The sequence below is a fragment of the Eleginops maclovinus genome, chromosome 14, assembly GCF_036324505.1.
Source record: "Eleginops maclovinus isolate JMC-PN-2008 ecotype Puerto Natales chromosome 14, JC_Emac_rtc_rv5, whole genome shotgun sequence".
Classification (NCBI taxonomy): domain Eukaryota; kingdom Metazoa; phylum Chordata; class Actinopteri; order Perciformes; family Eleginopidae; genus Eleginops; species Eleginops maclovinus.
The window spans coordinates 1,302,620-1,326,721 of record NC_086362.1 but is presented as its reverse complement, the minus strand read 5'-3'; the positions used below and the strand labels follow the sequence as shown (position 1 = coordinate 1,326,721).

At 43.6% G+C, this 24,102-nt stretch overlaps 3 protein-coding genes across 4 annotated transcripts; all 3 read right to left on the bottom strand.

The window, feature by feature from the left end:
• Positions 1-403: 403 nt before the first annotated feature.
• On the bottom strand, positions 404-3,736 carry LOC134876208 (uncharacterized). Of its 2 annotated transcripts, none has more exons than XM_063901144.1 (4): positions 3,543-3,736; positions 2,075-2,126; positions 1,358-1,719; positions 404-1,223 (listed from the first exon to the last, which is right to left on the bottom strand). In XM_063901144.1, exons 1-4 carry the CDS (start codon positions 3,565-3,567, stop codon positions 1,012-1,014), a joined length of 651 nt encoding a protein of 216 aa, XP_063757214.1. In that variant the 5' UTR covers positions 3,568-3,736; the 3' UTR covers positions 404-1,011. The 2 variants fall into 2 exon arrangements, with proteins under 2 accessions (XP_063757214.1, XP_063757215.1); XM_063901145.1 differs by having other exon boundaries at positions 2,075-2,121; positions 3,543-3,734.
• Positions 3,737-10,846: 7,110 nt separating this feature from the next.
• LOC134876214 (high affinity immunoglobulin gamma Fc receptor I-like) lies at positions 10,847-14,200 on the bottom strand. Its single transcript, XM_063901156.1, has 5 exons — positions 14,064-14,200; positions 12,688-12,948; positions 11,963-12,223; positions 11,180-11,314; positions 10,847-11,088 (listed from the first exon to the last, which is right to left on the bottom strand). The coding sequence occupies exons 1-5, from the start codon at positions 14,092-14,094 to the stop codon at positions 11,072-11,074; spliced, it is 705 nt and encodes a 234-aa protein (XP_063757226.1). The 5' UTR covers positions 14,095-14,200; the 3' UTR covers positions 10,847-11,071.
• Positions 14,201-14,367: 167 nt separating this feature from the next.
• On the bottom strand, positions 14,368-15,967 carry LOC134876213 (uncharacterized). Its single transcript, XM_063901154.1, has 3 exons — positions 15,676-15,967; positions 15,469-15,571; positions 14,368-14,979 (listed from the first exon to the last, which is right to left on the bottom strand). Exons 1-3 carry the CDS (start codon positions 15,780-15,782, stop codon positions 14,452-14,454), a joined length of 738 nt encoding a protein of 245 aa, XP_063757224.1. The 5' UTR covers positions 15,783-15,967; the 3' UTR covers positions 14,368-14,451.
• Positions 15,968-24,102: the final 8,135 nt, after the last annotated feature.

The window sequence follows — 24,102 nt, the reverse complement described above, 5'->3', positions numbered from 1 at the left end:
AAATAAAAATAAATAATAATGAATAATAAATAATAATAATAATAATAAATAATAATAAATAATAATAATAAATAATAATAATAATAATAATAAAAAAAAATAAAAATAATAATAACACATTTAGGATTCCAGATGAACAAGACTGCATTATTGCACATCGGGTATTCCAGTCTAAGTGTGTGTGTGTGTGTGTGTGTGTGTGTGGTGTGGGGGGGGGGGTCTACCAGGGGCCGTGCTGGTTGTACCGTCTGAACGCTGCTGGAAGGAAGCAGGCTGTCACTGAAGCAGCTGCAGAGTCATAGAGGGTCTGCAGGAGGGCCCCCTGCACCCTGAAAGACCTCGTGCATGTGTGGTTTTGGATCTACAGTACATGAGTATTTCGAAAGGACGGAAGGAGAGCGAGTTGAGGCAATGAACAAAGTTTATTCAACACACAAAGTTGCAACACCACAGAAATGGGGAGCAATGTAAACCCTGTTGTGTGAGGCGGCTCCTCTCAGGACCCAGCGTACTGCAAAGAGACCAGAACCAGGTTACCAGCTTTTTAGCGAGGGACTCATCACCTGATTCTGATCAGCTGTCTGGCCTCCGACTGAGCCACTCCCATCACTCCAGACTGTAACCCCACCCCACTGCCACAGTAAAACAAATATAAATAGTGAAAAATGCAGAAAAAGGCGGTCAGAAATGTGAATGTCGGTCCCAGAGGGAAGTAGAGGCCAATCCCTCCCCGACTTCCTGTCTCTGGACTCTCTGGTCGGTGTTCACCTGTGACGTTGAGCCAGAGTCTCTCCCATCAGTGTGAGTATTTCAGTCAGAAACATGAAGTGTGAGGCGTCCTTCAGTGAAGATCTCACCCTCCATGCTCATATCTTTACAACATGTAGTCAGCATCGCACAGAGCTTTTACATAGCAAATACTGCAAAAAGCAGAACACTTGTTCCCAATCCAGACTTATTTCATAACACTCGTTCAGCACAAGGGTTCCTGGGTTTGAATTTCTAAGGAACTCATCGTCTGAGCAACTTCACCATTGTTTCTTCTCGTAAACCAAACTTTGACAGCGACAGCGACACAGAGAGACAGTACAGCTGCCACTGTAACGTAGGTCCAGATGTGTCCCTGTCTCTCTGGTTGTAGTCTCTCTGGTTGAACTCTCTGGTTGTGGACTCTCTGGGTTGTGGACTCTCTGGTGGTCTCTGAGTTTGGAGCTCAGCAGCAGCTGGGGGAAACACACAGTCAGTAACATCATGTGGACAGGGAGAAAACCTCTTGATAGTGGAAATAAAGACTCAATATAATCCTAGTTTCATCTTTATTTACCGTTCCACGAGAGATCAATCTGAGGTTACTCACCAGTGACGTTGAGCCAGCATCCTCTAGAGTTACTCCCATCAGGTCTGACCAGTATATCACACACATACATCCCAGAGTCGTTGGTCCTGAGTCTGGAAACATGGAGTGTGAGGCGTCCTCCTGTGAGGACCTCTTTGTCCCACTGGACTCGTCCTGCAAACTGTGGATCCTGAGACTCTGGGGATTCAACGCCTTCATGGAGATGAAACAGGATGTGGGTTCTGACATCAGTATACAGCTGACAGATGGTATAGATAGATCTGAGGGGAGGGTCTGTTCTGGTGCTGAAGGTCCACTCCAGGGTGATGTTCTGGTTCTCCTCTGCCTGATAGGACCTCTGAGCCACATTCAATACCAGCGTTTCCTGTGGAGGAGACACAGAGGGACTCTTTAAACTGCAGCTATGTTCCTGTGGAGGAGACACAGAGGGACTCTTTAAACTGCAGCTATGTTCCTGTGGAGGAGACACAGAGGGACTCTTTAAACTGCAGCTATGTTTCTCTGGAGGAGACACAGAGGGACTCTTTAAACTGTAGCTATGTTCCTGTGGAGGAGACACAGAGGGACTCTTTAAACTGCAGCTATGTTCCTGTGGAGGAGACACAGAGGGACTCTTTAAACTGCAGCTATGTTTCCTGTGGAGGAGACACAGAGGGACTCTTTAAACTGCAGCTATGTTCCTGTGGAGGAGACACAGAGGGAGAAGAGACCAACTCACCAGAGACACGGGAGGGGAGAATGAGGAGCAGCAGGAGGAAGAGCATCTTCTCTTTGTGAGATGACACACAAACACACACACACACACACACACACACACACACACACACACACACACACACACACACACACACACACACACACACACACACACACACACACACACACACACACACACACACAGGTCAAAAGTCACACATAAAACAGTCTGTCTTTAATACCAACAAAAATAATAACAATAACAACAATAACAACAACAACAACAACAACAACAATAATAACAACAATAAACTCCAAAATGTACAGCAGGTGTGTTTCCTTCTTGTCCCTGCTTGAGTTAAAGTCTCTGTACATTTACACAACATTACAATTCAAGGTTGTATCTTTACAGAGACTGCAGCAGAAGAGGTTCCCAGGAAAGGAGAAATATATAATGCTGTTATCATTCCTTTATCTCCTGAGGGATGCTGAGGCCTTTCAAATATGAATACAAATCCATGCATTTCCCCAGATGTAGTATTTCTGTAGTGGACCCTGAAGGCAGCCTCTCACTGGTTCCAATGGGATTTGTCCATTGGCTTTTGGTGGAGAATATTCCCTTGTATATGAGCAGGGTAAAGAACTTCATTACAGAGTGTATAATGAGGCTGATAGTTCACAGAACTCAGTCACAGCATGTTGAGTTTGTACGGTATTGATCTTTCATGTTTAAAGTCTGTCACCTCACAGAAACAATGGAAGAGTCTGACAAGGGACATCTAATGAAACACAGTTCTGATAAACAGCGGGGAAATAACTCTGAGCTCACACACAGGACTGAAGATGTAATCTTTGTTTGAATCTCTAACACTGGCAGTATCTTCCCACCTAACAGCCCTTTATCCTGCTCTCAGATCAGATTCTGGACGGGCTCCAACACATTTCATTTAGACTGAATTTAAACAGTTTGAGTTTTTTTAATGAGTAATTTAAGTTCATCTTCCTGAAGATACTTAAATACTGTGACTTCAGTACCTCTCTCAATGCAGCAGTAGTACTTGTAATAAAGTATTATTTCCTGGTGGTTTTAGTACTTTTCCTGAAGTATCTGAATACTGTCTCCACCACTGCTCCAATAAAGCAAGGAGACCAATAAACACATCTGTCTGTAAAGAAAACCACAGCAACGGGATCAGGAGATAGTATTACAACTGAGAGAGGACAAAGGGTGTAACTCATCTCCCACGTGCATGGTTTCCAGTGGGGCACGCGGGTCGCTCCCAACACCAGAGACGTTAAGAGAAACTTCAACTTAGAAACCAGAAGAACTCTAAAGCATGAAACGGTCCGGTCCACTCCCACAGACGCTGCTTCACAGGAGTTTAAGGACATTGGATTATTTGTAGTCTCCAGAAGTTCTCCTCTGGCAGACAGGTCCTAACTCGCACAGTTTGTTTCACATGAGTTTTATTAAAACGCTCGAGCTCACCTTTCTCCTCTGTCTGAGCGGCCATGAAGCTCCAGAGAGACCAGAGAAGCCCAGCACGAGAAGCTCCAGAGAGAGACCCGAAGAACCAGCTTACACACAGAGCAGGAGAAAGCAGAAGTACCCTGCTGCAAAGGGAAGAGAGTTTCTGAGTGGTGTGTGTGTGTGTGTGTGTGTGTGTGTGTGTGTGTGTGGGGGGGGGGGGGGTTATTGATATCATAATACAGATCTGTTAGAGACAGTATTTTTCTGTTCTATAGAAAAACTCCTCCCCATTTCGTATCTAGTCCCAACAGGATAAAGGACTACGCCTCCCGCTTTGCCCTCTGAGTGCCAGGTGTGAAAGCTCAGTCTGGATGGAGGAACAGATTTTAACCCTTAAGTTTCTGAGTTAGTCTTTCCTTTAAACAGACAGAAACAGAGAGAGAACTGCCGGAGTGTTCGTGGTTTTATTAGAGCTTCTTTTGTTTGATTTACTTTTGACTTTTGTAAAGGCCTGTTTTAAGTACAAGGAATAAATAATAATAAAAATAAATAATAATAAAAAATAAATAATAATAATAATAATAAATAATAATAATAAATAAAAAATAAATAAATAATAATAATAAATAATAATAATAATAAATAATAATAATAAATAATAATAATAATAATAAATAATAATAATAATAAATAATAATAAATAATAAATAATAATAATAATAATAAAAATAAATAATAATAATAATAATAATAAATAATAATAATAAATAATAATAATAAATAATAATAATAATAATAAATAATAATAATAATAATAAATAATAATAATAATAATAAATAATAATAATAATAATAAATAATAATAATAATAATAAATAAACCTACAGAAGTTAAAACGTGCACATTTTGAAGCAACAATAAACCTGAGAAAAAAAGCACATCCTGATAAATATGGTATATTCTAGCACACAACAAAACACAACAACAAACATGAAGATATGAAGATTAGAATAAATCAAAAGTCCCAGGCTCCTCCAACAACGCAGCATGAATATAGGACATGAAACAAATCAAACCAGCAGAAATAGTGAAATAAAAACCGCGTGGAAATAAATCGCGCGAGAGGACAACAGATGGATGCTCATAGAGGCTCTGCAGAGCTCAGGAGTTCAGCAGGTGTCTGGGCTCCTGAACCAGCCCTACTTTCTCCCCCCCCTCCCCCCTCTTTCCTGCAGATGGCAGTTAGCTGTACTTTCCCCGAGCTGATCTCTTATCAGGAACACCTGCTCCAGGTGTTCAGCATGAGGTAACAAGCTGTGTGCGTCTCTCTTTAGTGTCCCCAGCTGTGTGCGTCTCTCTTTAGTGTCCCCTGGTCTCCAGCTGTGTGCGTCTCTCTTTAGTGTCCCCTGGTCTCCAGCTGTGTGCGTCTCTCTTTAGTGTCCCCAGCTGTGTGCGTCTCTCTTTAGTGTCCCCTGGTCTCCAGCTGTGTGCGTCCCTCTTTAGTGTCCCCTGGTCTTCGGCTGTGTGCGTCTCTCTTTAGTGTCCCCTGGTCTCCAGCTGTGTGCGTCTCTCTTTAGTGTCCCCAGCTGTGTGCCTCTCTCTTTAGTGTCCCCTGGTCTCCAGCTGTGTGCGTCCCTCTTTAGTGTCCCCTGGTCTTCGGCTGTGTGCGTCTCTCTTTAGTGTCCCCAGCTGTGTGCGTCTCTCTTTAGTGTCCCCTGGTCTCCAGCTGTGTACGTCTCTCTTTAGTGTCCCCTGGTCTCCAGTTGTGTGCGTCTCTCTTTAGTGTCCCCTGGTCTCCAGCTGTGTGCGTCTCTCTTTAGTGTCCCCTGGTCTCCAGTTGTGTGCGTCTCTCTTTAGTGTCCCCTGGTCTCCAGCTGTGTGTGTCTCTCTTTAGTGTCCCCTGGTCTCCAGCTGTGTGCGTCTCTCTTTAGTGTCCCGAGCTGTGTGTGTCTGTCTTTAGTGTCCCCTGGTCTCCAGCTGTGTGCGTCTCTCTTTAGTGTCCCCTGGTCTTCGGCTGTGTGCGTCTCTCTTTAGTGTCCCCAGCTGTGTGCGTCTCTCTTTAGTGTCCCCTGGTCTCCAGCTGTGTACGTCTCTCTTTAGTGTCCCCTGGTCTCCGGCTGTGTGCGTCTGTCATTAGTGTCCCCTGGTCTCCAGCTGTGAGCGTCTGTCTTTAGTGTCCCCTGGTCTCCAGCTGTGTGGGTCTCTCTTTAGTGTCTCCAGCTGTGTGCGTCTGTCTTTAGTGTCCCCTGGTCTTCGGGAGTGTGCGTCTCTCTTTAGTGTCCCCAGCTGTGTGCATCTCTCTTTAGTGTCCCCTGGTCTCCAGCTGTGTACGTCTCTCTTTAGTGTCCCCTGGTCTCCAGCTGTGTGCGTCTCTCTTTAGTGTCCCCTGGTCTCCAGTTGTGTGCATCTCTCTTTAGTGTCCCCTGGTCTCCAGCTGTGTGCGTCTCTCTTTAGTGTCCCCTGGTCTCCAGCTGTGTGCGTCTCTCTTTAGTGTCCCCTGGTCTCCAGCTGTGTGCGTCTCTCTTTAGTGTCCCCTGGCCTCCAGCTGTGTGCGTCTCTCTTTAGTGTCCCCTGGTCTCCAGCTGTGTGCGTCTCTCTTTAGTGTCCCCTGGTCTCCAGCTGTGTGCGTCTCTCTTTAGTGTCCCCTGGTCTCCAGCTGTGTGCGTCTCTCTTTAGTGTCCCCAACTGTGTGCGTCTCTCTTTAGTGTCCCCTGGTCTCCAGCTGTGTGCGTCTCTCTTTAGTGTCCCCTGGTCTCCAGCTGTGTGCGTCTCTCTTAAGTGTCCCCTGGTCTCCAGCTGTGTACGTCTCTCTTTAGTGTCCCCTGGTCTCCAGCTGTGTGCGTCTCTCTTTAGTGTCCCCTGGTCTCCAGCTGTGTGCGTCTCTCTTTAGTGTCCCCTGGTCTCCAGTTGTGTGCGTCTGTTTTTAGTGTCTCCTGGTCTCCAGCTGTGTGCGTCTCTCTTTAGTGTCCCCTGGTCTCCAGCTGTGTGCGTCTCTCTTTAGTGTCCCCTGGTCTCCAGCTGTGTGTGTCTCTCTTTAGTGTCCCCTGGTCTCCAGCTGTGTGCGTCTCTTTTAGTGTCCCCTGGTCTCCAGCTGTGTGCGTCTCTCTTTAGTGTCCCCTGGTCTCCAGCTGTGTGTGTCTCTCTTTAGTGTCCGCTGGTCTCCAGCTGTGTGCGTCTCTCTTTAGTGTCCCCTGGTCTCCAGCTGTGTGTGTCTCTCTTTAGTGTCCCCTGGTCTCCAGCTGTGTGCGTCTCTCTTTAGTGTCCCCTGGTCTCCAGCTGTGTGCGTCTCTCTTTAGTGTCCCCTGGTCTCCAGCTGTGTGTGTCTCTCTTTAGTGTCCCCTGGTCTCCAGCTGTGTGCGTCTCTCTTTGGTGTCCCCTGGTCTCCAGCTGTGTGCGTCTCTCTTTAGTGTCCCCTGGTCTCCAGCTGTGTGTGTCTCTCTTTAGTATCCGCTGGTCTCCAGCTGTGTGCGTCTCTCTTTAGTGTCCCCTGGTCTCCAGCTGTGTGCGTCTCTCTTTAGTGTCCCCTGGTCTCCTGCTGTGTGCGTCTCTCTTTAGTGTCCCCTGGTCTCCAGCTGTGTGCGTCTCTCTTTAGTGTCCCCAGCTGTGTGCGTCTGTCTTTAGTGTCCCCTGGTCTCCAGCTGTGTGCGTCTCTCTTTAGTGTCACCTGGTCTTCGGCTGTGTGCGTCTCTCTTTAGTGTCCCCAGCTGTGTGCGTCTCTCTTTAGTGTCCCCTGGTCTCCAGCTGTGTGCGTCTCTCTTTAGTGTCCCCTGGTCTCCAGCTGTGTGTCTCTCTTTAGTGTCCGCTGGTCTCCAGCTGTGTGCGTCTCTCTTTAGTGTCCCCTGGTCTCCAGCTGTGTGCGTCTCTCTTTAGTGTCCCCAGCTGTGTGCGTCTGTCTTTAGTGTCCCCTGGTCTCCAGCTGTGTGCGTCTCTCTTTAGTGTCCCCTGGTCTCCAGCTGTGTGCGTCTCTCTTTAGTGTCCCCAGCTGTGTGCGTCTCTCTTTAGTGTCCCCTGGTCTCCAGCTGTGTACGTCTCTCTTTAGTGTCCCCTGGTCTCCAGCTGTGTGCGTCTCTCTTTAGTGTCCCCTTGTCTCCAGCTGTGTGCGTCTCTCTTTAGTGTCCCCTGGTCTCCAGTTGTGTGCGTCTCTCTTTAGTGTCCCCTGGTCTCCAGCTGTGTGCGTTCTCTTTAGTGTCCCCTGGTCTCCAGCTGTGTGCGTCTCTCTTTAGTGTCCCCTGGTCTCCAGCTGTGTGCATCTCTCTTTAGTGTCCCCTGGTCTCCAGCTGTGTGCATCTCTCTTTAGTGTCCCCTGGTCTCCAGCTGTGTGCGTCTCTCTTTAGTGTCCCCTGGTCTCCAGTTGTGTGCGTCTCTCTTTAGTGTCCCCTGGTCTCCAGCTGTGTGCGTCTCTCTTTAGTGTCCCCTGGTCTCCAGCTGTGTGCGTCTCTCTTTAGTGTCCCCTGGTCTCCAGCTGTGTGCGTCTCTCTTTAGTGTCCCCTGGTCTCCAGCTGTGTGCGTCTCTCTTTAGTGTCCCCTGGTCTCCAGCTGTGTGCGTCTCTCTTTAGTGTCCCCTGGTCTCCAGCTGTGTGCGTCTCTCTTTAGTGTCCCCTGGTCTCCAGCTGTGTGTGTCTCTCTTTAGTGTCCCCTGGTCTCCAGCTGTGTGCGTCTCTCTTTAGTGTCCCCTGGTCTCCAGCTGTGTGCGTCTCTCTTTAGTGTCCCCTGGTCTCCAGCTGTGTGCGTCTCTCTTTAGTGTCCCCTGGTCTCCAGCTGTGTGCGTCTCTCTTTAGTGTCCGCTGGTCTCCAGCTGTGTGCGTCTCTCTTTAGTGTCCGCTGGTCTCCAGCTGTGTGCGTCTCTCTTTAGTGTCCCCTGGTCTCCAGCTGTGTGCGTCTCTCTTTAGTGTCCCCTGGTCTCCAGCTGTGTGCGTCTCTCTTTAGTGTCCCCTGGTCTCCAGCTGTGTGCGTCTCTCTTTAGTGTCCCCTGGTCTCCAGCTGTGTGCGTCTCTCTTTAGTGTCCCCTGGTCTCCAGCTGTGTGCGTCTCTCTTTAGTGTCCCCTGGTCTCCAGCTGTGTGCGTCTCTCTTTAGTGTCCCCTGGTCTCCGTTGTGTTGGAGCTTCTTGCAGCGTTTGGTTTCTGCAGCTTTTAGTAAACTGCTCATGTTTCCTCTGCTGAATGTTCTCTAGATGCTGCATGTGATGAAGAGCTGCTGCAGATGTTTCTGTATGAGTTCTAATTTGAGTTTCTATATCTGCATCCTTCCTGAAGCTGCAGCATGTTCCTTCATTTGGAAATGTTTCGTGTCGGGCCCCGTGCTTATTGTTAATAAAAACAAAGAAGTGAAACTTAGAAGCAAGAGCGTTTTCTGTTGAGGTGCAATCACGATATTAACATCTCTCTTTTCTGTTCTGCAGCCTCTCTGAGAGTCCTCCCCAACAAATCACAGTACCACTCTGTCTCTCTTAGCTGTGAGGGAAACTCTTCTGAGTGGAAAGAGGAACATATAAACAGACCAATGAAGAGTGTTCAAATTCCTCAGACAGAAACAATCCCAACCACTTTGTGATTGAGGACACTTACCCCTCAGATACTGGGGTGTACTGGTGTGAGTCTGTGGCAGGAAGCTGCAGCAACACCGTCAACATCTCTGTGAACGGTGGGTTCAACAACAACAGTTTCTTAACAACACTGAACAACAGTAGTGCTATGTTCAAGTGCTGCTAACAACCTCTGTCTGTGATTTTCTTACATGCAACATCTTGCTATAGCAGGGTTTGCTTTAGGGTGGAGCTACCTTGTGATTGACAGGCTGCTAACAGTGGTGTCCATGTTTAAACTCTACATTTAAATGGAACAAATGTCTACAAGCAGAGGAAGTGCAACCTCAAGGTGCACAACAGAGGACGTTGTTTTGACTTGACGTGTTGCTGGAGTTTTGCTTCTTGTCTTCCTGTCTCAGCTGGCTCTGTGATCCTGCTCTTCCTGTGACGGAGGGGGAACCTGTGACTCTGAGCTGCAGAAACCAGACCTCCATCCTCTCAGTGGATTTCTCTAAAGATGGCCGCCTCATCAGGAGCAGCTCTACAGGAAACATCACCATCCACAGGGTTTCTAAATCTGATGAAGGACTCTACAGGTGTAACGTCTCTGACGGAGGACAGTCACCGGACAGCTGGCTGACTGTCAGAGGTGAGGTCAGCCTTAAAGGTCCAGAAAACCACTTCTTACTGTCTCTGATCCTCTGACAGAGCCGGAGTGGAGGAGTGAAATGAATTGCATTTTTAACGGCCTTATCGGTGACAAACTTCTCAGGACTGATGAAAAACAAATATTTTGAGGGTCATGTTTTCTCGGGGCGTCGTAATGCCAACAGGAAGTCAGCCATGATGGATTTTACATCTCATGAGGATCAGAGTCCCGGCCTAAAGTCCTCTTCCCAGATTATTCCAATCCCTCTGAAATTTAGTCAGACCAGCCTTGAAATTGGTGGACGCTCCATATTGAAAGCTGTGTGTCTGGGTTGAACGGTGCGGTGAAGGGCCGGCACATTTCAACCCTTCGCCATGAGCAAACAGCGTATGGTCCAAACTTCACACGATGGATGGTCAGAGCAACGCCTGAATCCACTTCTTTTTCCAAAGCCCTTTAGGACGGAGGACAAACGTACAACTGTTGACTTTTGTTCCACATGCACAAACCAATAGGGAACCTTTTAAAGGCACATTCCCACATGTCTTGTTAAAATGTTGATGCAAATGCGTTTGTATTTGAGCCATGCAGGTTATAAGTGTATGATCTCAGTTTCTGCACGAAGCCAACTTGTGGTTCTTCTGTTTAGAAGCAGCGCGTCCGGAGTCGCCTACCCCCCCGTTGTGGTTGTATTTCCTGTGTTGGGCGCCTGCCTCGTGCTGGGCTCTCTGACGCTGCATCGACCTCCTCTACTGTTCTGTACCGCTAGTTTTGGAAGCTTTTTATGATTTATAGATTTCATTTTCCTGCTACTCCAACCTAATACTGAAGATGTATGAGTTTCTATGTTTGATCAATATTTAAGTAATGCAAAAAACCCAACCCAGACACAGCAAAACACAAACATAAAAAACATGGAGACATCAGGAAGCAGATATCTCAACACATATTAGAATCATCTGTGTGTTTTTTAAAGCTGAAGTCTTTCCTCTTTCCCTTCTTGTTACTCATCATTCCTACACACACACTTAGAAAGCCAGGATTATAAACACAGCCCATCGTGTAGCATGAGGACACCTGTGGGCAGTTATTAGTATTAAATGCATGACCAAAAACAAAATGAAATCAATTAGAAAATAAAAAGAAAGTATTATGATATGATTTATTTTACTTTCTTTTTAAAGGGTATAATATTATCTGAAATGTAATTTAACTAAAGATTCAGTGCAGAATTTAGTACAACGTTTACATTATTTGTTGCTGCAAGGATTACTCAGTAAAGCATGAAGGCATTGTGTTATAAATCATCAGCATGAACACATTTTAATATGAAATATGAACAAAAAGGTCTTCTTCTTCTTCTTCGCTCTCTTTTAAGCATGAGCTCGAGCTGCAGGTAAAACCAGACGAGAGAAAAGGTTCAATTAAACATTCCTTCACTATTACCCATTTTTATCACGCATTTTGAGAGTCGTTCTTACCTCTTGCCCACCGTTGGAAGATGTAAATACACACTATGAATATTACAGTGAAGGTAATGAATAACAGGATGGAGCACAGCAGCCTGGCCAGAGGCACGGGTGGAGGAGGAGGCGTAGAGACATCTGTAGGCCGATCTGTGAGGGAGACCATGATTATTATTTCAAAATCAAACATTTGCTTCTGCTGGCTACGCAAATTTCAACTTTCCTGAAGTTTAATAAACTCTCATCTTCTATTTTCACTCAAGAAATTGACCATCATTTACAAAATAAACATCATGCTGTGTTGAAGAAGACTTCAAAGTAGAGATTGACACTTTAAACCCCTCAGGAAAATGTTTACCGAGGTAATAAATCCAGCAAGAAGTAGGGTAATTTTCTCCTAGACTTCTATGTAATATGATTCCTTGTGAAAGTGACGTCAAAAAGACAGCATGTCACTTCTTGATGGCATTCAAGCCCTAAACAACTTGTTCTTTAAAACCAAACGTGACAGAGGGGAGCTAAGACATCTGTACGTTACTAAACTTGGAAGTTAAAATGGGAAACACAGACAATAACCTGTCAATCACAGGTAGCCCCGCCCTAAATGGTGTATTTCACTCTAAATTGACCATCATTTACAAAGCAAACATCATGCTGTGTTGAAGAAGACTTCTATGCCATGTGGCCCTCTCCTGGAGAAAAGAGAGAATGCAGGTTAAAGGTTTAAGGCACAGAGTGACTTTTTCACCTGTGAAATCAATCAATTAGCGCACGTTTCCAGAGAAAAAGCTCCATCACCTTTCACAGCGAGCCGGCTCGGCAGTGATTTTCCTCCCTTGGGATGTTCACACCTGTAGAAACCTTCATCGGATTTGGACACATTCTGGAGGGTCAGCTTCCCGCCGGGTTGGTTGCCGATAAAGGTGTTGTTTTTGTAGAACGCAGCAGAGAAATCTGATGTGGCCTTGACTCCATTTTTAGCCTTGTAGGAACAGTGAAGCACCACTTCATCTCCCACCGTCACAGGAAATGTCGGGCTCCCCAAGATCACACCTCCATCTGAAACACAGAAACATACATCTCCATGCTTTTGTATTCTGTATTGAAAAGTAAAGTACATTAACTTTTTGAAGTACAGTTTTGTTTGTGAATCGCAGTTCAAGTACTTCCGTATCACAATTCTTTTAGAGCTGTATTTACTTCTCAACTTATCAATATTGACAATCTAATAATGTCATGTATAATATATCAGATATGGAGGCCATTTTCTGCAATATTCAGGTGAGAAGTAGACTAATTTTGTCATGGACTTCTATATAATCTGACCTCCTGAGGCAACATTTGTGTTGTGTTATTGAAAATCGAACATGGTTTCCTTGCATTGTTCACGGTCTGAAATCAATGAAACGTTCTTACTTTTGTGCAAAAGCTTCTTTTGGTCATTGTTTGAATGTATTGGTGTGGAATACTTCCTCTCACCAGTGGCCGTTTGATTGCACACATTCAGGTTTGTATGGTATTACCATTCACTGAGATGTTGATGGTGTTGCTGCAGGCCCCCTGCAGAGACTGGCACCAGTAAACCCCAGTGTCCGACGGGAAGGCTGTGTCAATCACGCAGGAGGAGTTACCAGGGATACCCCACCCAGGCGTGCAAACGTCAGGACTTTTCAAGGAAGTGCTTCTCCAGATGCTCCAGTGGGTGGAGTTTGATTCACAAATTAGATTGACGGTTTCATACTTGAAGAACTGGGATCTGTCGGGCCTGATGACCAGCGTCGCAGCTGTGGAGGTCGAAGAGGAAATAATAATCAGCTGAAATGTTTGAGATAAGCAAATAGAAAAAACCCTGGAGTTGCTTTTTAAGTAACCAAGTGTGATGATTTGAGCTTTAAAGGCAAATCTTTGCTGCCACTAAAGATCAAATCCAAATCATCCCGTATCGAAAACTAGAGCTTGAGACCAAAAACTCATCAGGAAAATGTTGACTGAAAGCAGTAAATCAAGTGGAAGAAGTTTGATTTTCTCATAGACTTCTATACAATCTGACTTCTCTTTGCCCCCTGCTGGATATTAGAGGGAGTGCAGGTATAAGACATGTTTGATTCAGCTTTTCACGTCTTTTGACTTTGAAAGAGATTACAGATTTCACAGAGAGATGGAAAATCATTTTTTTATAGACTTCTCTTTCTCACCTGATGGAATTCAGAGGGAATGTGGGTTTAAGGATTTACTGCATTTGAAAGATTATTTTGTTAACTGTAAAATGAAAATGAAAGGACATAAACCACTCATTTCAGGGCCAGAAGCCCTGTTTTACCCAAACACATACCTATAAAATCTAAAACCAGAGATATTATGCAGTAGTCTTTATTGTTGTAATCCTATGAGCTGTGTTTATGTGCAGGCATTGATGTGGATACGTACTTCACACAAACACACTTTAGACGTGTTTTCATTTCAGATTTTGAGATTGAAATCACACTGTTAACAAGTTACAACAACATGTTTGGAATGAATTGGAAATGCTGACAATAAATCAAACTACTAGTGTTAGTATATATACAAAGTCCCCGGGCGCTGCACAACAGCTGCCCACTGCTCCTGGTACTAGGATGGGTTAAATGCAGAGGACCAATTTCACTGTGTGTGCTCTGCTGTGTGCATGTATGTGACTAATAAAGAGGGTTTCATCCTCCGACTCTATCTATCTAAGACAGGACTTTATTCTCTTTATTCCTCACATCATTTTTATCTGCTGTATGCCTGACTCTAATGCTCTTATTTACAAACCAGGGTTTTAACTTCTTATATTTAGAAATGAAAAAAGGTTAAGTGAAGGAAAGTTGGTCGGCACATGACTAAATAAACTCTATATTAAAAATATAAACGTACTTACAGATCATTACGCAGAGCGAGGAGATTTCCATCTTGGTATTGTCGTCTCTCTTCCTCTATCGAGCTTTACACCGTAGCCGGCCACTTCCTGACCAAACACAGGAAATCTAGAAGGTTAACGCTGAGCGTGCGTGTGAACTGCATGACATATGTAGAGCAGTGGCGGCTGGTGAATATTTTTTTTGGGGGGGCGCAGTTGGGCGGCACGGTTTAAATAGCACTCCGCAATGAGAAAATAACCCACAAAAGAGATTCAGTAGAATATATTGAAAAACAAAGATTTATTAAACAGAAACACACTGCTCATTACAAACATTGGAACTAGGTTTAGATTAGTATTCAGACACATATTCATCACATTTGACATTTATGTGCCAGAGTAGGCCCCACTACTTGTAAAGAAATGTAGCCCTCCTCTCTTTCAAGCTGGCAAATTCCTCAATAACTCTCTGGTTAAAGTCAATCATGTCTGTGACCAGCCTTTTTTCCATTGAGAGCATGGCTAAGGCATTCAGTCTCTCCTGACTCATGGTGTTCCTGAGGAAGGTTTTAATCCTTTTCAGAGTTGAAAAACACCTCTCAGCCTCAGCAGTGGTCATGGGAGTTGTGATCATGATTTTCAGCAGTGTAACTGTCTCTGAAAATACCTCAGATAGATTGTTTTCCATGAACAACTGGAAAAGATCCACAGCACTACGGCAGGATCTGAATTCGTCTGTGCCATAGATGAGGCCAAGCTCTGTCTTCAGCTTGCCTCCATCCAGAATTGGATAGGCCTTCAATGTGGTGGCCAAAGCAACTTCAGGGAATACCTTGAGGTAGCATTCAAACTGGTTGCCCTGCAGTAAGGTGGCACTGATGAGGTGGTCTTTGAAGGCAAAGCGTTCCTTGGTGTGTCCAAGTATGGTGTCACATACCTACAGATAAATATATAGAGAGAGAGAGGAGAGACAGATAAGTTGTGGGAAATATCTATATCAGATCACTTAAAGCCAAGTCTTAGTCTGGGTTAAGTTTAGATGATTTATTTAAATCAGACCATAATCTTACACACCAAACTACATCTCAAATAGACCCACACTCTTAGTTTGCATAGCACCAGGTCAGAGCAATCAAGCTTAGCCTTTTGTTTATGTTTAAACCTATCAGACTTGGTTCTTTGCTTTTGTGTGTCTAGGTGCCAGAGCAATCAGACCCTGATGGTTGGCCTATGTCTGAAGCCATGACATTAACATTTGTATGGCCATACCCCTATGGTCAAGCACACCCCCTACCACCAAAGAACTCAGTATTTCAGTCTCTAAATATTGAACTCCAGCCATGTTATTAACTCAAATATACTGTATATCAAACCTATTTGCATGGATTTAACTGTAACACAGGCATCTGCTGATTTTGACACTCACCTCAGCAGCAATCCTTCTAAGCTCATCTTCCGACACAGCCCGGCGCTTCCTCGGCTGCTGAAAGCCACTGCTTTGCTCCACCACCATTGCATGGAGAGAATCTCTGTAAATAAAAATAACAATAATTTACAAATCATGTTTATCTTATAACTATGGTACAAGTGAAAGAATGCACTGACTACGCTTACAGAATAACAATGAGATTACCTGATTTTTTGTATGTCCTCTTGGAACTGCTGGATGCATCTTTCTATATGGACTGAATCTATGTCTCTCTTCTGGAGCTTGGCATAGAGGACGTCCACGTGTGGCATTATTTTATGAAACAGTTGCAGGAAGAAGTTGAACTGAGGATCCTCCAGTAGCCTGATGTAGCCTCCTGCTTCTTGGCTGGTCTTGTCATCAAAGCCACCTGATGCTCGAATTCTTTCAAAGCATTCAACGAGGTGTTCTCTTTGCTCAAACACAGTATTGACGGCACGGCTGTGAAAGTTCCATCTCACAGTGCTGGCTGTGGTAGTCTATGGGCCACTACCTCATCAAGCACACTGGTCCGCTTGGGGGATCTTGAAAAAAACGCAGAAAATCCACCCAGGTCGGAAAAAAAGTGTTTGACTTTGACTACGTGGGAGGTAGCCTGTTGCATGATAAGATTGAGCTGATGGGCATAGCAGTGGATATAGTGGGCTGTTGGGTAGTCATCCCGGATTCTCTTCTGAACTCCTGAAGTGGCACCCCTCATTACACTAGCACCGTCATATGCCTGGCAGATGAGTTTACTTTTCTGCTCACCTGGGAGGATGGCAGCAAGGCGTTCTTTTAAAGCATCGGCAATGGTCTCTGCTGTAGCCGACTGCAGAGGGATGAACTCAAAGAATCTTTCCACCAGATTCTTATCGTTGATGTAGCGAAGCACAAGCACAAGTTGGGCTTGTGTGCTAATGTCCGTGGTTTCATCTGCTTGGATCGATAGAAAATCGCTGCTTTGAACTTCACTGATGATCTTTTCCCTCACAACAGACAGCATACAGTCAAGAAGTTCATTCTGGACTGTTTTGGATGTTCCCTTAAAGACAGTTGCGCTCTCCAGATGCTCTTTCAGTACACCGTCCAGTGATGCAACGACGTCCACCAAGCCACGAAAAATCCCTGGGTTCTCCGAGTTTTCGCTCTCGTCATGGCCACGAAGGGCCAACTCAAAGGCACCACAGAACTTCACACAGTCTTTATTATTCTCCTTATAATTCATTTACCTCATTTGAAACCTTTGTTGGTGGGATGTTGTTACAGACCTCCTAATTCAAACCTAAATTATTTAGAAAAAGTATGTCAAATGTTAGATAAAGTTTGTGATCTTGATAGAGAGATTTATTTTATCGGTGATTTAAACATTGACTGGAATATGTCCCACTGTGCCTTAAAAAACAAGTTGCAGACAACAGCTAATACATGTAACTTGGTACAAATGGTGACTAAACCTACTAGGATATGCATAAAGAAAGGTGGAGCAACAAGTGCAACTTGTATTGATCATATATTTACAAATGTTAGCCATTTATGTTCACAGGCAATATCAATTCCAGTAGGGTGTACTGATCATAATTTAATAATTATCGTGAGAAAGACAAAGGGGCCAAAAGCAGGACCGAAAGTAATTGTGAGGAGATCAATGAAATGTTTTTGTGAAGAGTCATTTATAAAGGATGTTCAAAAGATATGTTGGGAAAATATTTTTGAAACACTAAATCCAGAGGATGCTCTTGCAGTATTTAATTTGTTATTCATGCAAGTGATTGACAAACATGCACCACTTAGAAAACTGACAGTAAGGAACTTTAGAGCACCCTGGTTAGATGATGAATTAAGAGATCTAATGAAACAAAGAGATGATGCCAAAATTGTAGCTTTCTTATCAAGTTATGAGTCAGATGGGCAAATTTATAGAAGGTTAAGAAATTATGTAACAGCATTAAATAAAAAGAAAAAACAATTGTATTACGGAAGTAAAATTAAAGACATTAAGGATGATAAGAAACAGCTGTGGAGTTTAGTAAATGGCATGATGGGCCGTAAGCCAAAATCCACCTCAACATATCTTGAGGTAGAAGGGAAATTCTTGACTAAACCAGTACAAATTGCTAATTATTTGAATGATTATTTTCTTGATAAAGTGAATGATCTCAGGAGAAATATGAAGCAACCTATAAATAGGAACTCCACTTCTCTAATAAATGATTTAATTATGGAAAATAAGAATTGTAAATTTAAAATAGAGAAAGTGACAATTGCAGATGTTGAATGTCAACTAGGTAAATGTAATGATAAACCGCCAGGTGTGGATAATTTAGATGGTAAATTTCTTAGATATGTTGCTAATTTGGTTGCAGAGCCTATCTGCTATATCATCAATTTGAGTATTGAACAAGGCATTTGCCCACAGGCATGGAAAATAGCAAAAATTATTCCACTTGCAAAAAATCCAGCTGGACCATTTTCTGGTACAAATAGCCGCCCAATAAGTTTGTTACCAGCACTAGGAAAGATAATGGAGAGAATAATTTTTAACCAAATACAAAAATACTTTGAAGGTAACAATCTTAACAGTGATTATCAACATGCTTACCGGCCGGGCCATTCAACATGTACTGCTTTAACACAAATGACCGATGACTGGAAGGTGGAAGTAGATGATAGGAAGTTAGTGGGTGCAGTACTACTTGATTTTAGTTCTGCCTTTGATGTCATTGATCATCCATTGTTGTTGCACAAGCTAAAACAATATGGTTTTAATCTGAATGCGCTGAGGTGGGTAGAAAGTTACTTGACCAATCGATGTCAAACTGTTTTTTTTAATGGAAGTTTGTCAAAGATTAAGTCAGTCACTTGTGGAGTTCCTCAGGGTAGTTGTTTGGGGCCACTTTTATTTTCTATGTTTACAAATGATCTACCATTAGTGCTACAAGAATCCAAAATTGTAATGTATGCAGATGACTCGACAATATATGGAGCAGCTTCATCTACAAGTGAGCTGAGTCACTGTATGAACAAGGATCTAGAACAGATCTCAGAGTGGGTCATAAATAATAAGTTAGTACTTAATGCTGGAAAAACTAAATCTTTAATAATAGGATCAAATCATCAGTTAAAAGGTGAACCTAAATTGCTATTACATTTAAACCATATTGAAATTGAACAGGTCAAGGAAACAAAATTGTTAGGTATAACTCTGGATCAAAAATGATCTTGGTCTAAACAAATTGATAATGTTGTATGTAAAATGGGAAGGGGTGTGTCACTTGTTAAAAGAATTGCAAAATATTTGCCAAAAGATGTCAGTAGACAAGTTCTAGATGCTTTGGTTCTGTCACAGCTTGATTACTGTTTTGTTATTTGGTCTAGTGCTGCAGAAAAAGATCTAGACAAACTACAAGTAGCTCAAAATAAGGCAGCACGATGTGCACTGCAGTGCTCCTACAGAACCAGAGTGACTGAAATGTTGGAGACCCTTAAATGGTTGAGTGTCAGACAGAGGTCCACTTATACTTTGTTAAATTTTGTTAGGAATATTACAGTGACACACTTACCACATATATTATCACAAAGGTTTATATCGCAGTACACTCAACATAACTATCAAACAAGACATGCAATAGAAAGAAGATTCGTATTACCCACATCTAAATCAAATATCAGACAGAAAACAGTCATGTACAGAGCCATGGTCAGCTGGAACTCGTTACCAGTCCACATAATTCAGGAAAATTCTCAAGTACATTTTAAAAGGTTGCTAAAACATTATATGAGCATTACACAGTAACATGTAACTGTGCCTGTGGTTTGGCCTTGTGATGATGGCTAAAATGTGATGACCATTTTTGTTTCACTTCATATACCATTGTTCATATGAGGAAATGAGTTGTTCTATTTTGCTTTTAGTTTTGTTTAATGTTTGTTCTGTGTGTGTGTGTGTGAGGACCCCAGGAAGAATAGCCAACGCTTATGCTAGTGCTAATGGGGATCCTAATAAAGAATAAAGAATAAAGAATAAAGAATAAAGAATAGTCCCCACATGTTTTAAAGAGTCCATCATTGTCCCTGTCCCCAAAAAGACAAAACCCATCTGCCTCAATAACTACCGCCCAGTTGCACTCACCTCCATCATCATGAAGTGCTTTGAGCGGTTAGTCAAACTTTTATCACCTCCTCCCTCCCTGACTCACTGGACCCCCTGCAGTTTGCCTACAGAGCAAACAGGTCCACGGATGATGCCATCTCCCTCACCCTCCACACTGCCCTCTCCCACCTGGACCGGAGGAACACTTATGTGAGAATGCTGTTCATTGACTACAGTTCAGCATTCAACACCATTGTGCCCTCCAAGCTCATCATTAAGCTCAGGGACCTCGGGCTCAACAGCGCCCTCTGTGACTGGATCATGAGCTTTTTGACGGGCAGATCCCAGGCAGTGCGGATGGGGAACATCACATCCTCCACCTTGACCCTCAACACCGGAGCCCCTCAGGGTTGTGTGCTCAGCCCTCTCCTCTACTCCCTGTTCACGCACGACTGCGTGGCCACACACAGCTCCAACACCATCATCAAGTTTGCTGACGACACGACCGTCATCGGCCTGATCACAGACGGCGACGAGACGGCGTACAGAGAGGAGGTCAGAGCCCTGACATCTTGGTGCCAGGACAACAACCTCCATCTCAACGTCAGCAAAACAAAGGAGCTGATTGTGGACTACAGGAAGAGGCAGAGAGAGGCACACACACCCATCACCATCGACGGGACTCCTGTGGAGAGAGTCAGCAGCTTCAGGTTCCTCGGGGTTAACATCAGTGAGGACCTGACATGGACACATCACACCAGGGTCATATCCAAGACGGCTCGACAGCGGCTCTTCTTCCTCCGCAGGCTGCGGAAGTTCAACATGGACTCCAGGATACTCTGCAACTTCTACAGGTGCACCATCGAGAGTATCCTGACCGGCTGCATCACCGCCTGGTATGGCAGTTGCACCGCCCTCAACCGTAAGACTCTACAGAGGGTGGTGAAAACTGCTCAGCACATCACCAGGACGGAGCTGCCATCCATGGAGGACCTCTACACCCAGCGGTGTAGGAAGAAGGCCGGTAGGATATTAAAGGACCCCCATCACCCCAGCAACAATCTGTTCTGTCTGCTGCCGTCTGGCAGACGGTACCGCAGCATCCGGACCAAGACCACCAGACTCAGAGACAGTTTTATACCACAGGCTATAAGACTGCTGAACTCCTGAGCTGTGTGAATGTCTACTCACATGTTTTTATAGTACACACATACATACATATATATCTATATATACAGTGGGGCAAAAAAGTATTTAGTCAGCCACCAATTGTGCAAGTTTGCCCATTTAAAAAGATGAGAGAGGCCTGTAATTTTTATCATAGGTACACTTCAACTATGAGAGACAGGATGAGAAAAAAAAATCCAGAAAATCACATTGTAGGATTTTTAATGAATTAATTGGTAAATTCTTCGGTAAAATAAGTATTTGGTCACCTACAAACAAGCAAGATTTCTGGCTCTCACAGACCTGTAACTTCTTCTTTAAGAGGCTCCTCTGTCCTCCACCCGTTACCTGTATTAATGGCACCTTTTTGAACTCGTTATCAGTATAAAAGACACCTGTCCACAACCTCAAACAGTCATACTCCAAACTCCACTATGGCCAAGACCAAAGAGCTGTCAAAGGAGACCAGAGACAAAATTGTAGACCTGCACCAGGCTGGGAAAACTGAATCTGCAATAGGTAAGCAGCTTGGTGTGAAGAAATCAACTGTGGGAGCAATTATTAGAAAATGGAAGACATACAAGACCACTGCTAATCTCCCTCAATCTGGGGCTCCACGCAAGATCTCACCCCGTGGGGTCAAAATGATCACAAGAACGGTGAGCAAAAATCCCAGAACCACACGGGGGGACCTAGTGAATGACCTGCAGAGAGCTGGGACCAAAGTAACAGAGGCTACCATCAGTAACACACTACGCCGCCAGGGACTTAAATCCTGCAGTTCCAGACGTGTCCCCCTGCTTAAGCCAGTACATGTCCAGGCCCGTCTGAAGTTTGATAGAGGGCATTTGGATGATCCAGAAGAGGATTGGGAGAATGTCATATGGTCAGATGAAACCAAAATAGAACTTTTTGGTAAAAACTCAACTCGTCGTGTTTGGAGGAGAAAGAATGCAGAGTTGCATCCAAAGAACACCATACCTACTGTGAAGCATGGGGGTGGAAACATCATGCTTTGGGGCTGTTTTTCTGCAAAGGGACCAGGACGACTGATCCGTGTAAAGGAAAGAATGAATGGGGCCATGTATCGTGAGATTTTGAGTGAAAACCTCCTTCCATCAGCAAGGGCACTGAAGATGAAGCGTGGCTGGGTCTTTCAGCATGACCATGATCCCAAACACACCGCCAGGGCAACGAAGGAGTGGCTTCGTAAGAAGCATTTCAAGGTCCTGGAGTGGCCTAGCCAGTCTCCAGATCTCAACCCCATAGAAAATCTTTGGAGGGAGTTGAAAGTCCATGTTGCCCAGCGACAGCCCCATAACATCACTGCTTTAGAGGAGATCTGCATGGAGGAATGGGCCAAAATACCAGCAACAGTGTGTGGAAACCTTGTGAAGACTTACAGAAAACGTTTGACCTCTGTCATTGCCAACAAAGGGTATATATCAAAGTATTGAGATGAACTTTAATTATTGACCAAATACTTATTTTCCACAATAATTTGAAAATAAATTCATTAAAAATCCTACAATGTGATTTCCTGGATTTTTTTTTCTCATTCTGTCTCTCATAGTTGAGGTATACCTATGATGAAAATTACAGGCCTCTCTCATCTTTTTAAATGGGAGAACTTGCACAATTGGTGGCTGACTAAATACTTTTTTGCCCCACTGTATTATACGTATCTGTTTATAGTACACATATCTATATATTATACATATCCGTTTATAGTACACACACACACACACACACACATATATATATACATATATATATATATATATATATATATATATATGTGTGTGACGTGCGGTGAAGTTCATGGCTGGTGAGGCACTGACGTCATCACAATCAGATTTGAACCTTAGAGCATCTTATTCATTATTTGAATGGCAGCAGTTAATGGTGTTATGTTTAAAATCCCAAATCAGCAGTCTTCACATATAAAAACTGTATCACTCAATAAAGCACATGTAATTAAATTCTAAAAGTAGGGTCAGGCGAGACGAAAAAATAAGCAAACGACTGCACTTGACTTAACTGTACATTTTAGCTCGCTGTCACTTATTCTGCAGCGCACGAAGAATCACTGGACTCACTAGCACCCCCTGCCATGAGGCAGGAGAACTGCGTGCCTCACCTAGTCTCTCTTCGCAGCGGTTTTGCTCAGCACAAGAGACACGTTACAGACATACAGTTGACAAAAAACACTGTATATTATATACACCAGCTAAAGTATGGACATTAGTTAATATAGCCAGAGTGTTTGAACATTTTAATAGCGACATACAGACAGACAGCAGTTACAGTCTCACTGTATAGCATGTCAGCAGGTTGGTGCCTCACCGAGCAGCCGTTCTCAGTGTTTGAACGTGAATATGAAAATTCAGCGATTTTGGATCAAAATAATGTAAAACTGGTGAAATTAAAAGGAAAATAACTTTATAATACAAACAACTGGATAAATATGATCATTACATTTATTTCTTCATTTACTTTTCATGATGACACACGGCCTCACCTGTCTCCCCTCACCGCACGTCACTGATATCTATATATTATACACATCTGTTTATAGTACACATATCTATATATTACACATATCTATATATTATACACATCTGCCACATACTGTATATCTGTTATACGTAATATATGCATCTGTCCATACCTCCTCATTCAACAGAGTAAAGTGTTTAAATACTCTCAATGTATTCCACATATGTATATATTTCACATCCTCAAATCTTTATTGTTGTTATTGTAAATATTCTTCTCTCTTTTTGCACTATTTTATTTATCTTATCTGCACCATGTATGTTGAGTTGTTGGAGGAGCATGGGACATAAGATTTTCATTTCATACGCTGCATCTGCTGTGCATATGACCAATAACACCTTGAAACCTTGAAAATAGATGTGGGTTCAGGTGGGAGAAATGTTTGGAGCTTTAACATCAGTAAAAGAACCAGTACCTCTCTGTACGCATCCTGCATTTAAAACCTCACCACGTAAAGTCAACTTCTCAGGAGCATCAGTACTCTTAGTGAAAGTCCAAGTAGTACTCAGACTTCTGACTTAAAGAGGCCCTATTAAGCCAGCCAGTCTATTGTAGGAAAAGGTGAACGTGCGCATTTGATCATAAAGCTTTGTTTATTTACAGACTGCTGCAAAAGCTTAGCAGCTTCTAAACATCCAACTAAAAGAAGGTGATAAAAAGGAAACGCCATTGCAGTTTTATTTTAGTTATTATTTTGTCTCCAGGAGATGCTGATTTGAAACCTGGTTTGCTAAAAGTGACAACAGCCTCGTCCAGCTGTAAACTGTGAAGCCCCATTCATACGTCACTGAGAG

Excerpts from the sequence above, each read along its gene's own strand:
- LOC134876208 (XM_063901144.1), bottom strand. The coding sequence starts at position 3,567 with ATGGCCGCTCAGACAGAGGAGAAAG. Across the intron at positions 2,127-3,542 it reads CGCTCAGACAGAGGAGAAAG|AGAAGATGCTCTTCCTCCTG; the intron begins GTGAGCTCGAGC and ends CATCTCACAAAG. Across the intron at positions 1,720-2,074 it reads CTCCCCTCCCGTGTCTCTGG|AACGCTGGTATTGAATGTGG; the intron begins TGAGTTGGTCTC and ends TCCTCCACAGGA.
- LOC134876214 (XM_063901156.1), bottom strand. The coding sequence starts at position 14,094 with ATGGAAATCTCCTCGCTCTGCGTAATGATCT. Across the intron at positions 12,949-14,063 it reads CTCGCTCTGCGTAATGATCT|CTGCGACGCTGGTCATCAGG; the intron begins GTAAGTACGTTT and ends CGACCTCCACAG. Across the intron at positions 12,224-12,687 it reads CATCAACATCTCAGTGAATG|ATGGAGGTGTGATCTTGGGG; the intron begins GTAATACCATAC and ends TCTGTGTTTCAG.
- LOC134876213 (XM_063901154.1), bottom strand. The coding sequence starts at position 15,782 with ATGCCACACGTGGACGTCCTCTATGCCAAGCTCCAGAAGAGAGACATA. Across the intron at positions 15,572-15,675 it reads GAGGACATACAAAAAATCAG|AGATTCTCTCCATGCAATGG; the intron begins GTAATCTCATTG and ends TTTTATTTACAG. Across the intron at positions 14,980-15,468 it reads TTAGAAGGATTGCTGCTGAG|GTATGTGACACCATACTTGG; the intron begins GTGAGTGTCAAA and ends ATTTATCTGTAG.